The sequence below is a fragment of the Gekko japonicus genome, unplaced genomic scaffold (assembly GCF_001447785.1).
Source record: "Gekko japonicus isolate JY-2015 unplaced genomic scaffold, Gekko_japonicus_V1.1 scaffold199, whole genome shotgun sequence".
Lineage (NCBI taxonomy): Eukaryota > Metazoa > Chordata > Lepidosauria > Squamata > Gekkonidae > Gekko > Gekko japonicus.
The window spans coordinates 628973-646819 of record NW_015168657.1 but is presented as its reverse complement, the minus strand read 5'-3'; the positions used below and the strand labels follow the sequence as shown (position 1 = coordinate 646819).

The 17847-nt window shown below is 40.2% G+C and overlaps 1 protein-coding gene across 1 annotated transcript in view; it reads left to right on the top strand.

The window, feature by feature from the left end:
• The window catches only part of INADL (InaD-like (Drosophila)), a 250101-nt gene that overhangs the window by 38599 nt on the left and 193655 nt on the right, over positions 1-17847 (top strand). The window contains exons 14-17 of the mRNA XM_015415230.1: positions 2002-2058; positions 6127-6261; positions 9177-9344; positions 14192-14329. Coding sequence (XP_015270716.1) covers positions 2002-2058; positions 6127-6261; positions 9177-9344; positions 14192-14329 — 498 coding nt within the window. The remainder of the gene's footprint in view (positions 1-2001; positions 2059-6126; positions 6262-9176; positions 9345-14191; positions 14330-17847) is intronic.

Below are 17847 nucleotides of genomic sequence, written 5' to 3'. Positions count from 1 at the left end.
GTATAAGTGAGAACTGAGTGACTTAGCATGTCTCACTTAGCATTATCTCACTATATATGCTAAGTCACTCAATTCTCACTTATACCTAGAATAAAACTTAGTTTTAAAGGTGCCACTGGACTCAAACTTTGTTAACTCTTTTATTATCTGTATGCTATTTGCTGCTATTCACAAACCTTACCAATTGTATTATTCCAATCTTAACTGCATCTTGACTCTTAAGTAGCCCTTCCTGGCAACTAACCCCCCTCCTAGATGTAATGCTTAAGGAAATCTGTTCTAGTGTATCAGAGGAAGTGTGCATCTGCGCAAGCGAAGTCTCTCCATTCTCACTTATACCCAGAATTGAACTTTGTTGGTCTTGGAGGGTGTGACTGGACTCAAACTTAGTTCTCACATCTGTTTTTTAACTCTTGTTTTTGTATGCTAATTTAATCTTTAATCCAATGTCTTTAATCCAATATCAGCTGTACTTATCACCCAGTTACTTACACATCTTGACTCTAACTAGCCCTTCCTGACAACTAACCCCCCCCCTGCCATCTCTCTACCTATATGTAAGGCTCGAGGAGAACAGTTTCAATTTATCTGATGATGTGTGCATGCACACAAAAGTTTTTACCCAGAATTAAATTTTGTTGGTCTTTAAAGTGTCACTAGACTCAAACTTTGTTACATAGAACTGTATTTATGTTAGGTCCAGTTTGTACAGGAGGGCACCTTTATAATGGAATAGGATTATAATCCACTGCAATGACTATTGTAGGCAGGGCTATTTTGGGGCAGGAACACACAGGAACGGAGTTCCAGCTGGCTCCCAAGTTGGCCACGCCCAGCAGGAACTCATTAGCATAATAAGCCACACTCAACAGCAGAAACTCATTAGCATTGGCTGCAATTAGGGGTGTATGGCCTAACATGCAAAAAGCCCTGGGTTTTGACAACAAACAAGGTAAAGAGAATAAGAAGCAAAAGGTAGGTGTGGCTGGATGACCACACTTCTGGTAACATGGGGGTGTGGCCTAATATGCGAATGAGCTGTGCTGTCAGGGTGTGGCCTGATATGCTAATGAGTTCCTGCTGTTGGGTATGGCCTATTATGCTAATGAGTTCCTGCTGGGCTTTTTCTACAAAAAAAGCCCTGATCGTAGGTGTTATCTGCTTTTACTGCATTGTAATCTACCTTCTGTATTGTTCTGTAGTTTACTTTGCCTTGGTTTATTGTATTATCTAATTCTGTAATTCTATTCCTATTGTATTTTTTGTCTGATTGCACTGCTTCATGCTGTAATCCTTGATTCTCAGTGAGAAAGGTGGACTATAAAGTAAATAAATTAACATATTAAAAAAACCTACTTATGACTTGCAAATATAATGTGTTGGTCTAAACAGGAAATGTAGCCATAGTTGGTGAATTGTTGTTGGCATTACCTTAAGGAAGCAGGTTGGGTAAACGATTATGTCATCATTGATACACTTTCAAAATATTTGTATTTAAAACCCATTACACCATTACAGAGTGCCAACAAAGGAGTAAAGAAGAAGAGAAAACAACTGGAACAATGCACACCTTAGCAAATTGCAGTCCAAATCACCACACTGATAATTGATGAGGGGTGTTTTCCATGCTAATTTAAATTTTATCATTGAAATAGTTCATTTGGACCCACTCTTGCATTGAATCCCTAGGAGTCTGAACCTATGAATTTCCTTTAGTGCAAGCATTTTTCTTCTGACGGACAAAGCACATTCTGTTGCAGGAACTCAAATTGATAGATGTTCTAGGTGTGCTATATTACTGTAGCTCCATTCAACATTATTCCAGCAATATCAAAATGTGTTTTTAGGGGATAGCAAGATTCATGCCATTAACTCCCACACCAAAAAGAGTACCGTTAAAGTTTATCAGTGTTAAATCTGTTGAACATGTAGCACTTACTTTAGTTTATTGTAATGTCTCTTTTATGAGTACCCATGGGTGTCTTCCTGTTTGATGTTCAGGTTTCCACTGTGGACATGCCTATTGCAGATGATACTGAGCTACAGAAGTATTCAAAGGTATAAAATCTTATTTCTTTTTCCTTTTTTGTCACATATTACCAATGTTACTGGATATGGGTGTGAACTAACCAACTTGAATGTGAATATTTCTGTAATTTTGATGTAGTGTCAGTTTTTTGGTTATTCTTGATCCTTCAAAGATTTTTTTTTCAAATAAGAAGTAATGACAAACTAGGAATGAACTCTTCCAACAACTGACTCTGTTGTCCTTAATTTCCCCAAATATAGTTGATGCTGAACTAAAAAAAAAATCAATTATGCTGCTGCTTCCCTTCTTTAAAAGCTTTGTGATTATGATTTGGCGTATTCATTCTTCGGGCAGGAGGTGGTTTTATTTTGAACAATCCTTCAGCTTTATTACACATTGGAAGCCTGCACAGACTCAGATCTTATGTTATAATTCTATAGTTGCATGCAGTAAGTATATTTTGAAAGGGGAAAGTCCAATGTACACTCTTTTTGCTACATGTACTTCCATTTGCTGTGGGAACCTACCTGTCCACTACAGTCATCTTCAGAGGTCCTTCTATGAGTTCCCCCCCCATCTGAGTCTAGACAGTGTCAACCTGAGAAACAGCATTCTCAGTTATGGTGCCAAAACTTTGGAACTCCCTTCCCAGGGAAGTTCTATTGTTTTTTTACCAGTGGGTGAAGACTGCTTTTTTTTGTTCAGTGTACCCCATTAACTAGCATTCTCAGTTATGGTGCCAAAACTTTGGAACTCCCTTCCCAGGGAGATTTGTCTGTCTCCTCTATTGTTTTTTTACCAGTGGGTGAAGACTGCTTTTTTTTGTTCAGTGTACCCCATTAACTATTATTTGCCCTGTTCCCTGGTTGTGGTGTTATGCATGTTTGTTTGTTTATATGGTTTATTAAATTGTTTAAATATTTTATATACACTTTATTTTAAGTGCTGTTTTAATGTCTTAAAATAATGTTTTAATGTTGAAATGTTTTAATGCTTTGTTTGCAGCCTTGTGAACCCAAGTTGGGTGAAAAAGCAACATAGAAATGTTTTAAATAAATAAATATACATCTTTGTAGCCCAATGAATGATCCTTGCGTTCTTAGCACACATTTATGTGTACAACACTAAACCAGCTGACCATAACAAAGCTATAGACACTTGTAGAGATCTTCTCTTATGTGTTTAGCTAAGTTCTGTGGCCTTCATTTTGAGATGTAAGTAAACTTGAAATCCTCTGGCTTTCCTGCCATGATGAAACTAAGAGTTAGTTTTCCTTTGATTGAATGGCATATCCCTTTAACCCTTGGACTATGAGTCTGGAAATGTTGCAAAGGTAACTTAATCCTGAGTGTTGACTTCATATACCACCACCACCATCAAGTCCTTTCTGATTTTTTGAACATTTACCAGCAAGACATCTTGAGATTTTTTCTGGTGGTTTTGTGCTGTATCATATTTAAAGTAATCTTGTATTTAAGCTTCTATCATAGGTATAAAGAGTACTATGATCAAGTATAAATTACTGTAATATATTCCCCATGAAGCTGCCTCTGAAAACCTCTCAGAAACTTCAAGTATTCCAAAATCCTGCAACAAGGCTGTTGAGAAGGAAATACATTAGCAAACATGTTAATGCCTGTACTTCAAGAATGTCCAATTTGTTCAGGGAATAAATTCAGAGTATTAGTTTTCATCTATAAGGCCCAAATTGTCATATTGCAGGATATCTGAAAGACTGTCTTCTGTAATATTAACATGTGTGCATTAAAGATTTCTCTCCTGGACCCCTTTCTGGGTACCCCACCATCTGATGTCAATTAGATACTGAGTGGGTATGGGGCCTCTTTGGTTGGGGTGTAGTACCTATAGAAAATTTTTCCTTTGATGTTCAGCATATGTGATCATTGCTGCTGTTAGGTATCAAGCAAAGATAGGGTTCCCAAGTACTTACCGTGATCCGGCGGGGGAAACATGTTCCCCAGCTGGACCATTCCTCCCTGTAACGCACCATGCCATCACCAGGAAGGGATGCCTGGTGTCACTTCCTGGCGACGGCATAGTGCGGTGCGTCTGTTGTCCCCACAGGAATGATCCTGCGAGGACGTCTGTGTCCCCCGCCGAATCACGGTAAGTACTTGGGAAGCCTGAGCAAAGAATTTTGGTAGACAGTTTTGGTCTAGCCTGCTATTTAGGTGTCTTTTAATCCTCAGTTTTGATCCATTGAAGTTTTGGCTGTATGATGACTTGATGTATTTTTAATTTTAGTTTTATACTGCTTAGTTGATATATATTGAATTTTGATCCAGTCCAGTTTCCGCCCTGGCCATGGGACGGAGACAGCACTGGTCGCCCTCACGTATGACCTCTGGAGACACCTGGATTGGAGTGGGTTGGCACAGCTTTTGCTTCTAGATCTGATGGCAGTGTTTGGCATTGTGGATTATGATCTTATGACTCACTACCTCACCAACATAGGGGTTCAGGGGATTGCCTTGCAATGGTTTTCCTCCTCCCTCTGTGGTCCAGGACAGAGGCTGGCACTTGGTAAGAGGGTCTCCCTGTGATACCCACTTGAAAGTGGAGTATCTCAGGGGGTGATCCTCTTACCAGTGTTGTTTAATGTCTGTATGCGCCCCCTTACCCAGCTGGTCCAGAGGTTTGGGCTGGGATGCTATCAGTATGCTGATGACACCCAACTCTATCTGTTGTTGGACAGTTGCCTGAGCTCTGCCCCAGAGACCCTGGACAAGGTATTGGGGTGAATTACTAAGTGGCTATAGTAGAGTCCGTTGAAATTAAATCCAGTGAAAATGGAGGTCTTGTACCTGAGCCGGGGGGTGGGGTGGGAATCACAATCCCTGCCTTGGACGGTGCACCACTTGTGCTAGTCCAAAAGGTGAGGAGTTTAGGGGTGATCCTGGATGCTTCACTTTCTGTGGTTGCCAAGTCTGCCTTTCATCATCTTCAGCAGATTAGGTAACTGGTTCCCTTCCCCTCCCCCCAGGACTTGGCTATGGTGCAGTGGTCACTTCCAGGCTTGATTACTGTAACTCACTTTATGTGGGCTTGCCCTTGAGGATGATCTGGAAACTCCAGCTAGTGCAAAATGCGGTGGCACACCTGCTGACAACATCACCTTTGCAGGCACACATGCAGCTGGTGCTAAGTCAATTGCACTGGCTCCCGATTGAGTACCGAATCCACTTCAGGTTGTTGGTACTGACATTTAAAGCCCCGTGTGACCAGAGACCAACATATTTGAGGGACTGCCTTTCCCCATGTGTGCCTTGGAGAGCTTTGCGCTCAGCAGACCAGCATCTGCTCGTTGTCACTGGCCCAACGGATGTCCACTTAGCCTTGACTGGGGCCAGGGCCTTTTTGGCCCTCGCCTGACCTGACCTGATGGGACATGCTCCTGCCTGAGATCAGGGCCCTATAGGACCTATTACAGTTCCACAGGGCCTGTAAAACAGCCGTCCCGCCAGGCTTTGGGGTGAGGCAGTGGGCATCCATTTATTCCATCTATTGGCCTCCCTTGCTGAAGCTTTTCATCTGATACAGCCCGAGTAGATTTATGGCCCAGCTGCTCCAGTTCTGAGAACATTGTATTTGTAAATTACAGTGCCATCTGTTCTCAACCCATATTCTTTGTTTTAACTGTTTTAATTGTTTATATCTTCTATTGTTTTGTTATTTCGAATTGCTGTTGTAATCCGCCCTGAGCCCAGTTGTGGGGAGGGTGGAATATAAATTTGAATGAATGAATAAACAAACAAACAAAAATTTGCCTCTTCATACAAATAGTTATTTAGTAAGGCAAGTATATTCTGAGGGCTATGCAGTAAGTGTAGCTTTTTCATTTTTTAAGTATCTGAGCAGCAGTTAACCCCTGTTGTATTGCAGACCACTCCTGTGACATAGTACTGTGTTGCCGACTTTTCCAAATAAAAATGTTTAACCACTGCGGCACTATAAAAAAACTAGAGATAGTAGTCTTGTTGACTCAATTTGAATAAGTAGTTTCAAGGTAAGCATTAGTCAAGACTTAAAACTTAGCATTTGAATATTTAATATTTATTATTTTTATTAAAACATAGCTGCTGCCTATTCACACATTGAGGCTAGGGGTTGAACTCGATACATATGAAGGACATCATTACATATCATCAATTGCCACTGATGGCCCAATTGCTAAGCTTGGTGTACTGCAGCTGGAAGATGAACTTTTAGAGGTATGGTATCCAGATGATAGGTTGGTCTTTCTTTTGTAGCATTTTAATGTTTTATTACTGCCTGTATTTTGAGATGCATTAGAATACCTTTAGTCTTATTTAATACAATTGTGGTTGGGGATAGCTAAAAAGGTTGGACTGGTGAAAACAGCGGTGCTCCACATTGACAGTGTTATGTAACTGGAGCTACTATAGCAGATGTAATCAGTGTTATTCTATGATTTATCATTTTTTCATAAATGCATGCTGCTCACAACAAAATCATTTTTCTTTTGAGCTGTTAAGTATAGGAAGAGTTGGGTGTAAAGGATTAAAAGACTATCAAAAGACAAATGTAGTATTGAAGTAATAGATCCTTACTGGAGTCTAATTGTTACTGTTGTTATTTAAGCTTGAACTCTTTTTTGTTCATTATTTATCCCAGTTTACAGCTATTTCCAGAACTAGTAAGCTGTTGCTTTTATTCAGTCCACCTCACCATGCCTTCTTATATAAAAAAAACCCAACACCAAAAAACCCACTGAATGCCTAGAGCATTTTTGTATAATACCAAGTTATACATCCTGCTTTGCACTGCAAAAATGTAATAAATGCACACAAAAAACAGCACCACCAAACAATAGATCTAACTGCAAGAGAGAGCTGGGGTTAACAGAGAATGGATCTTATGACATTGTTCTCCTCATGTTTCTTCCAGATGCTGCAGAAGCTTTCCTCCACTGCAGTGCTTGCTTTCTGTGCTGCTAGCACTTCTGTGTGCGTAAAGGTTCCTTGGAAAGCATTGATTTTGTGCATGCAGAATTGCTCTGAGCAAAAGAAACAAGCACCACAGTGGAGGAAAAAATCCACAGCAGCCGGAGAGAAGCACAAGGGGAATGGTGTCATAGGATCCAAGCCCATGTTTTGAAGTAAATAACAAGATAAAACATTGAATAATGTTCTAAAATGATCATCACTGTGTAAACATATCATGTTTTGAAGTAAATAACAAGATAAAACGAATAATGTTCTAAAATGAACATCACTGTGTAAACATAATAGCCAATTTTGTTGTGCTGCTTCTCCTTGTTACTCTCTGTCTCTTGACCACCATATGACTTGCAAACTGGTAACTCATATGAAGCAAGGAAATATATGTGCATTAACCATGGAAAATGAAAATGATGCACAATAATAGACATATTAGAAAAAATGCATGTAATTGGTGCCATCATACTGAGGAAAGATATAATTCTGAAGGGCAGTGTATGGGTTTGACCTGGTCCAAGAAGATGGGGTGTCAAATTCCTTTTCACCCATAGCTTTGGTAAAGCCATTGTAACAAAATACTAGTGGGCAAGATGGTTGTAAATTAGGCTGGTTTGCGATGATGGCTTCCTTGAAGTTGCCTTTGTAGGAAGGATTAATACAAATGTGATATTACTGTTTCAGTTTGTATTTTGACTTTCAGTTAGGATTATGTGTATGAGAGAACGCATTATATTTGGTCCTGTTTCAGGGCTAATAGGACCAAATATAATACTTTCTCTCATACACATAATCCTAACTGAAAGTCAAAATACCGACTGAAACACTAATATTTTATCACATTTGTATTCAATCCTTCATACGCAGACCACTCTGCATTTTTCTTTAATGGGAAACCATTTTTTTTTAAAAAAATTGGATACTTAATTTGATAATGTTCTACTTTTTATTAGGAGGAACCATATTGACACAAATATCATTTTGATGACAAATATAAAGATAAAATAGTGAAAAGGGAAAGCCCTTCTTATTTTGACTTTTAAATCCGTTCTCTATCTTCTTGAAACCTGTAATACCATAAAGAGTATGGCCCTCATATGGTTTTAATTGTGAGCAATGAATCACATTATAGGTGGTGGTCCCATCAAGAAATGGGACCCAGATGAACATTTCTAGGGTGGCTCACATCTGCTTTCACACAGAAGGCTGCTTCCTCATGCAGATCTCCATTGTTGGATTGGGGCCAGACTGTGTTTGGCTAGCTCAATCTTGACAGCTCTTGGAAGTTATTAACCAGCCCTGGTTAATAATTGGATGGGAGAACACCGAGGAAATCCAGGGTTGCTACACAGAGGCAGGCAATGGCAAACCACCTCTGTTCCTCCCTTGCCTTGAAAATCTTATGGGGTTGCTATAACTCAGCTGTTACTTGACTGCACCTTCCACCACTACTCCCACTGTAAAAAAAAAAAATTAGTCTTTTCCCAGGTGGCCATGGTCCATTTGCTAGGAAACCACAGTGCATGTATTTAATACTATTTGTATACAAGTTTGTACTGGATTAAATGCATGGTACTAAGTGTGTTGTGACTAGGACACTAGGATATAATAACTATAATTTCAAGTTATGGTCAGTTTGTTAAACCATGTTCATGTCCCTCCACATACACACCATGTTTTCAACATAGCTCATGAAAACTGGGAAAATACAAGTAGTCACAATGAAGGAAGAGCAATAATTCTAATATCATGCACTGGGTGTAAAGGTTGGGGGTTTTATTTTGTTTTTTGCCATTAAGTGACAGCTAACTTATGGGGACCTCGTGGGGTTTTCAAGGCAAGAGATGTTGGGAGGTGGTTTGCCATTGCCTGACTCAACATTATGACCAGAAATGCAAAAAAATAAAAATAAAATTGACAGCAGCAAATATAGGAGCTGAGCAATGGCTACAGGTTGCTGTGCTACTTTTAACGAAGTAACCAGAATTCTGAAATCAGGGCTCCAGATATCTTTTAAGACTAATATTGTACAGAATAAAAAAAGTTTGTGGCATATAGTCTGTCTTATCATTGTAGTAACCCAAGCAAGCAGGAAGATGTTTTTGTGGCAGAACCATATATCTTTTAAGTATTTCACTGCCCATGAATGCTGCCCTTTCTCTGCACAGGTAAATGGTGTTCAGCTATATGGAAAATCCCGCCGTGAAGCAGTTTCATTTCTTAGGGAAGTGCCACCTCCATTTACTTTGGTTTGTTGTCGACGCCTGTTTGATGATGGTACAGAGTCCTTTGTGGATGAGCCCGCAGCCATTACTACTTGCTCACCAAAATCTAAGGTAACATCATCAAAAATACTAAACATTTGATATTTCAGGAACAGGAGAGTAATATGACAACCCTCACAAAATTATAACCAGGATCTAAAGTACACCCTTTGCAAGGATTTTTCAAACTTTTGGGCAGCTGACCCTCCTCCAGAGTCAGGGAACCCCCCATAGAAGCACTTCTTATGTGAAGGTGTTGGTACTGGAAGGGAAAGCCAGCAATCTGTGCTTGTGCAGAATAATTTTTGCACATGTGCAGAATTTTTAAATTAGTTTGTGTGTTGGGACAGAATTGACAACCTTTGTTTTGAAAGTGAGAAATGTTCACTTTAAAGCTGGGCTAACGTTGAAATTTTGGCTCCTTTATGTTGGATTTTATGAAGCGCACTCTATTTTGGACTTTAGTACAAACAGTACTTTAGAAAATGCATCCTCTCTGAGAGATATTTTATGTTTGTGACTTCACTACTTTTACTGTAATTGGAAATTCCTAGCTTATCTAGGCAGGTAGTTAGAAACATCATTGTACTAATGATACAAGGTATGTAAATCAATGGGCCGACATGCTGATGGTGTGCATCCCATTCATCATTCTTCAGTTTAATAAGGGAGCAAGCGCTTTGAATTATACCCAGTCTCAGCTTCCCCATTAGCTGATTGCTTCCATCTTGTGAACAAAGGATTTGATGTAAACTGGAAGATTATAGGTTTAGCTATTAAAATTTCTAAAGGTCTCAGATCTTGGCCTTTAGTGTTTCCATAATAAAGTAAATATTTGCTCCTGGGATTCCTTGTTTCATGATGAGGTATCCTCTTGATAGATTGCCTTTCTGCTTAGGGCACTATAACACAAGCAAAATTCACACTAATTGAAGCTGGGGTGCAAAGATATGTGAATGGTCACATAGATTTTTTAAAATAGTTTATACTGATGATGAAATGTACACATTTCTCTGTCTCATAATATCGAATGTTATCTCTGAATGCATAGTTTAAGGAATGTTGCCAGTTGCTCCCCTCCTTACTCTTAAAACTTATTGAAAATGTAGGTCTTGCCCCAAAACTATGTCCCCGTGTTCTTATATTATCTCCAGAAGGAAAATAAAAGAATTGAGTCCTCACAATAAATCACAAAAGAAGTAACAGAATGCAAATATGTTTATATTAAGGAAAAATGATAATGCAAAGGGCAACATCAGGTTGTTACATGGGGGATCATTGATCCTAGCCTCATGCAGTTTCACTGGCTGTGATCACACACACTAAAAAATCCCCTTTCAATCAACTTTCAGTGCACTTTCCAACTGGATTTTGCCAGTTCACACAGTAAAGTCCAGTTGGAAAGTGCACTGAAAGTGGCTTGAAAGTGGATTATTTAGTGTGTGTGACTACAGCCATTGTGTGAAATTATGGTACAATTTGGGGACTGGTTGGTTAGGGGTCCGCAACCTTTTCCAGTCTGCAAACACCTTTGGAATTCTGACACAGGGTGGTTGGCATAACCACAAAATGGCTGCCATGGGAGGCAGAGCCAACCATAAAATGGCTGCCAGAGGAGATGGAGCCAACCACAAAAAGTCAGGGAGTGAGATTATGCACAACTCCAATACCAGATCTTCAGCATTTCAGGCAGAAGCTCTGTTTAACAGGATGCCTTTTAAAATTAACATACTGTTTTAAAATATGTTTCTTGCATACACACAAAAGAAGTATACATATTGAGCTACCTAAGAAACCCTCATCTGGCTGTATCTGTCTTCGTTTTGCACGCCTCTAACACACTCATGCAAAAGGAAAGGGGGGGGAATGCTTCTCCTGGCTGTCCCTTTATATGATCCCTTCTCTTATGAGTCCAGCCATTTTTAACCTGCACTGTTTGTTGTAACAATAGCAGTTGGTGGTGAAGTGCTCCTTGCACATATGCAAAGTACGAGAGAAATTCTGGCCAGATTTTGATGAGGAACATAAATTATTTTTGAAAAGCAAACACAATTTTAAAAATACGTTAAAACTAGGAGAATCTGATTACTTCAATAGATGCTTGTCAGGTTACACAGCCAACAACTGAGTACACGCTTATCAGAAAGGTTATACTTTATTGCGGAGCTATAGATGCATTAACAAAGTCACTGTTAAGAATGGCGTTGCCCCTAGTTGGTGGTGAAGTGCTCCTTGCACATATGCAAAGTACGAGAGAAATTCTGGCCAGATTTTGATGAGGAACATAAATTATTTTTGAAAAGCAAACACAATTTTAAAAATACGTTAAAACTAGGAGAATCTGATTACTTCAATAGATGCTTGTCAGGTTACACAGCCAACAACTGAGTACACGCTTATCAGAAAGGTTATACTTTATTGCGGAGCTATAGATGCATTAACAAAGTCACTGTTAAGAATGGCGTTGCCCCTACACGCATAATGGGGTATAGGGTATTCGTATGCACACTTCCCTTCCCCAGGCCAATTAGCTGCATTCCCGCACGCAGGAGAAGGAGTCCCAGGCCGTTAGAGACGAAGCTGGGAACCGAAGGCGCTCCCACGGTTCCTTGAATCCCAGACACTACACACCACCTGCAAGGCCATAGATAAGCAAGTGTTACAGAAGCAAAGAAGGAATGCAGCGGTACTGTGTACACAGGGCGAACAAGCAGCCCACCCCCTATCCTTTTGGCAGCATAGCTGACAATGCTCCAGTTAGGTGCATTAAGCACTTAAGCCATGCAGCCCAGTCATGTTTAGTGAGAATCAAGTTCCACTGTGTTTTTCAAATATCACTTGGCTATTTAAAATATCGCTTGGCTATTTACTTTACAGAAAGCCACAGTCTGCATTATACCATAAACATTAAAAACTCCAAAAAACCCCCACCACCTGACTGTGCTCACTTTCTAAAAACACTTGGTGGGTGCCATGAAAGTGCTGGCAGGTGCCATGGTACCCATGAGCACCATGTTAGGGACCCCTGGTTTATAGTATCATATTTGCAAACCAGATTTAATCTACTGTGTGAGTCCCTTCGCATTTTTCTTTTGGTAGATTACATAAACTAATACCAAAATTGCCTATTTCTTTTGTCTTTAAAATATGTATATATTTGATAATATTTTTCTGCCAAGTTGGGTTCAGACTAAATTTTTTGCTATCAGAAGGGGATGAGCAATTTCCCCCCCTTTCCCTTCTGGCTCTATATTGTTTCTCATGGTTCTCTATCTGACACAGGCAGTATTTCTTGGAGATCAGTGGGCTTCAGTGGGAGATCATAGGCAGAAAAATTTGGTTCTACTGACTGAAAATTTAGTCTGGATCCCTCCCTTTGTCTAAATAGTGTAGACCAGGAGTCCCCAGTATGGTGCCTGTGGGCACCATGATGCCTGCCAACACCTTTTCTGGTGCCCACCAAGTGTTTTTAGCAAGTGAGTATGACCAGGAGCTGCGGTGGCTCAAGTGGTTAAGATGCTGAACTGCGGGCTGTGGAAGGTCAGTAGTTCAGCAGTTCGAGACCCGGGTGCCGCATGACGGAGTAAGCTCCCATCTCTGGCCCCAGCTCCTGCCAACCTAGCAGTTCGAAAGCAAGAAATTGCAAGTAGATAAATAGGTACCACTTCGGTGGGAAGGTAACAGTGTTCCGTGCGCCTTGGTGTTTAGTCATGCCAGCCACATGACCATGGAAACGTCTTCGGACAGCGCTGGCTCTTCGGCTTTGAAACGGAGATGAGCACTGCAACCCTAGAGTCGGATTCGACTGGCTTTCGAGCAAGGGAACCTTTTTATGACCAGGTAGGGCTTTTGCCCAGCAAGACGTCTACTCAACACATTGATTTAGGGTTGCCATCAATGCTCCCCCTATGCTGTGGAGTTTTGTGAGCAAAAATTCTACTTTGTGAGCTACTGGCATTAAAGTTGTCAGTGAGCGATTTGGCTACTGCATAAATTAGTTTACTCTGGAGCCATCCTTCCTGAGCGAAGACAAAAATTCAGCTTAGAGGGAACGCTGGTTGCCATCCCCCCAATGGGGGTTGGGGTACCCCCACTTTTGGGGGGCCGAATCCACCGATGGCCAGGTGGCCAAAGGGAAACCCCGCCCCTGAAGAGTCCCGTCGCACCTGATGTGCCCAGAGGTGATGTCATTGTGCTGGGCATGTCTCATGGGGGACGCGCTAGCATTTGGGTTTTTTTGCCCAGATACTAGAGCATCCCCTGCGCAACATGCCTGGTGCGATGACATCACTTCAGGATGACATCATCATGGCATGCACTTGAAACACATGTGCCAGGAGCACCCCCGCTGGCAGCTAGGTAAGACCTGGCAACCCTAAACTTGTAAATTCAAATATCACAACAAACTGAAATTATTACCGTACATACTATGTTTAACAATTAAATACAAATCTTAGTTCGAAATCCCAGTTTGGTGGCAACCAAAAAACCCTGAAGTTTGTCAGAATGCATTTGGATGTCACAACTAACAGGGATTTGATTGAGCCACCATTTATTTTTCTGTCTGAATGTAGCCACAATTGAATTAGTTTTAGTTATTCCTATATTGAGGATGATATGGTGATACTGAGTGTGTGGCTACCTGTTGATCTCCTGTCTAAGATTAGAATTAAACCAGGGGCTTCTAGCTTTTTGAAATTTTGTACTGTAAGGCAACTTGAGACTTACTTATGTTCTTTTATGCCACAAATGAAGCACTTTGAGGGCTAAGAGGTTAGTAACATTGTTTTAGGCTCTAACTGAAGAGAACAAATGCTTAGTTGTATGCAATCATTATTTAAATTCCAGCTTAGATGACCCCCTCCACCTTGCATATTTTTGATGACTATTTCAGTAAAAAATTATATCTTATTTCGCAGATGAAGTCTAAAGATTTTGGCCCAGAGGAAGAAGAGGAGGAAGATGCAGAGCTTGCACTATGGTCTTCTGAAATCAAAGTTATTGATCTTGTGAAAGACACTAAAATGGGCTTAGGCTTCAGCATATTGGACTATCAGGTATGCTGTGTACATCCATTATGATCAAGTATCATTGATCCAAATTTTATTTGCATTATGCTTCTTAAAACTTCATAAATATTTGGATTAATATTTATATACTAGCAAGAAGTATAATAGATCAAGTTCTCATGATCTTTTAGCTGCATTAGGACCACCATGGAAAAAGAAAGGTGTGTCCGTGATGGGCACAATACAGCTTTTTGGCATGTGCTCATTTTCAGCTCATCCCCCCGCCCAATTTGAAAACTTTTGGTATTTAAAAGCCTTGAATTAAACCAGTTTGCCATGATGTCCAAATGCAGGATCCTTGACATTTGTCTTCCCTCGCACACACACCTTAAAGACAATAGTTGGTGTGCACTTGTGTGACTCTAAATGCTTCAACATGGATCCTTAGAGAACAAATTCTAAGCTGGTCTAGTCAGTGGGACTTAGTCCTAAGAAAGTATTTTTAGGATTGCACCCTTAGTAGTTTTTCTTACAAGCTTTGTGCTGGGAGTTCCAGATCTTACAACATAGCAAGTAATATCCTTTCCAGAAACCAGTAATATGCAGATCTGCTTTTATATTCTTGTATGATCAGAATTAATGGAGGCCTTAATAACACGGTTTTTATTTACTTACAAATGCAAATGCATTACCGTGATTGGGATGCAGCTAAATTTAAATTATTTGAAATGGGCTATAAGCCATTTAATTTTAGATCTTCCATCACTTTAAGATATTGGTTTGTAAAGTGCTGTGTGTTCTTGCTGATCTACTGAGCTTTTTATGGTGCATAGATATTAATGAGATATATTCATTCACAGTAACTGTTTTGACAGGCCATTTGGAAAAAAATGTCTCAAATTAATATACGTGCCCAGAATAGCAACTTCTGTGTCAGACCTAGATGACCAGTGGAAAACTATGTTACTGTCCTGTCCCCTATGCTATAATTGTCCTACACTTCTTCTGTTTCTGATGACTAGGGCAATTGGTAATTGCTTCTCCAATCCACCTGTCCAAACATTCCCGGTCCCCTCTGCCCATTTCTTTTGTGTGCAAGGTGGCTTATCTTACTGATTTATCTTGTAGCATGCCCATTCTTTTTGCCATTCGGTCATATGTTATGCAAATATATCTTCATCCCAACATATCTGTCTTCTCCATTTCTGTTAGTTTTGGAACTATTTCTCCTGTGAGGTTAACCAAGCTAGTTCTGTTGGACAGTTAGAAAATGGATCCTGTTATTTGTTTCTGCAGTGTCCCAGTAACATGTAAAATAGGATTGCCTGGAGTTCTCCCCGAACTCTACAAGAACTCCTGGAGTCCTCTCCTCCAGCTGGGACCTGGAGTTCTCCCAGAATCACAACTGATCTCCAGGCTACAGAGTTCAGTTCCCCTGGAGGAAATGGCAACTTCAGAGGGTAGGCTCTGTGCAATCATATCCCCACTGAGCTCATTCTTCCTCCCTGAATTCTGCCTTCCCCATGTTTTGCTCTCAAATCTCCAGGAATTTTCTAAACTGGAGCTGGCAACCATAGCGTAAAGTAAGATACAAAAGTAGCCTGGTACAGATTAGCTTTCTTCTCTCAAAACTGTAGTACGTATGCAGTCAAGGACAGCTGTGGGCTTGCTTGTATGTTGGGAATAAATGCTGTGTGAACTGGTCCTTGCTATCTGGCTACACTAGGATAGCGTGAGGACGACTATAGTGAAACTGCCAAAATGCACAATCCAGGCCACATGTTTTGCTTCAAAAGCTTACTGGAAAAAATATATGTTCTTTCCAGCAGCATTTGCAATATATCATTATATATTAAAGTGAGTAAATGGCATCCTTTGTGACATTTGTATGGCCGATAACTTAATTTAAAAGTTTTATACTGTGTGAGATAATTAATGAGCTCTAATATCTCTTTGCTGTAATTACATAATAAATCACACACACTAAAACTCAGTTTTGGAAAGCAGGACAGAGGTTTATTACTACCAGTACAAAGGCCATATCTGAGGTTTTCTGTATTTCTGGAATTCTCACTCATTCCTCACTTGTCTATCTAGTCAAGTATTCTGTTTTTAATAATGAGCAATACCAGATGCTTTTAGAAAGTGAAGGAAATCCCAGAATGGGTGGTTAGGGAATAATTTGCCTTGAGGCAGTTTTATAGGGGTGACAAAAAATGTACAAATATGTGCATCTGGCACAAATTGAAATTTGTTTTGGTTTAGAATGTCATTGTAGCTTTTGCTGTAATTTCTAAGGGCTTGTAGAGACTTGTGTTCTCTCTCTGGAGGAGGAGGAGCGGAGGAGGAGATTGCATTTATACCCCACCCTTCACTACCCAGAGGAGTCTCAGAGCGGCTTACAAACTCCTTTCCCTTCCCCTCCCCACAGCAGACACCCTGTGAGGTAGGTGGGGCTGAGAGAGCTCTGACAGAAACTGCTCTTTTTCAAGAACAGCTGTTATCAGAACTATGGCTTGCCCAAGGTCATCCAGCCAGGTGGGAGGAGTGGGGAATCAAACCCGGTTCTCCCAGATTAGAATCCGCGCACTTAACCACTACACCAAACTGGCTCTGCATTTAACCATTTGTCAGAGGTTTCTTTCTATAGATGTATAGGACTAATAGGATATGGGATGACTTGAGATGCTGTGTTAACAGCATACAACACAAGCTTGTGCCTTCTTCCTTGCCCATGTCTGATAGTTAAATGCAGGATGGCATTAAATTTAATATGCTGGCCAAATACTAGGCAGAGTAATATATTCAACTTCCCTTATTTTTTCCTACCATTCTCTTTGAACAAGTTTCCCACCTCCTAACTAACTTTTATGTAGTGTTGCTGGCACATTCATAGATGACTTCATTGCACTTGATCATGAGACTAAAATTGTTCCTCATATGAACTCCATAAAGGGCTTTGGTCAGAAGTATCTGCCAGCAGTCTGCAAATATTTTGCATGTTAGTGATATTTGTTTTTTTGGGGGAAGAATCTAGCATGCTTACATACATTTCCCCAAATGGTTTATTTATTAATTTTCCCCCAAAAGATAACGTCAAAGAAGAGATTTTGGAAAGAAAATGTGATCCAGACTAGAATTCCAAACTTCTGTCAAGAATAAAGTGATAGAACTGCAAAGATAAATGAGCTTGAGATGCTTTTATATGAAAGACAATCTGAATGGAGTATACAGTATAAACTGGCATATTCTTATTATGTTTGCAGTGCCAGTGTTCATTCAGTTTCTTGCTTGAAATTCTAGTGATTTATTTTCTTTAGCCTACAATTTTAACCACTTTGCTGCTGTCTTTATTCCATTTGTATTCATTTAGATATAAGAGAGAGAGAGAGCGCGCGCACATGGTCTGTAATGTATAGAAATTTTAGCAGTATGGAAAATTCACTTAGCCAGGGGTCTTGTTGTAGAAAAAGAGCTGCCGGAGCTCATTAGCATAACTCATTAGCATAACTTATTTGCATATGCCACTCCCCCTGACATCACCGGAAGTGACAGAAGGCCACACC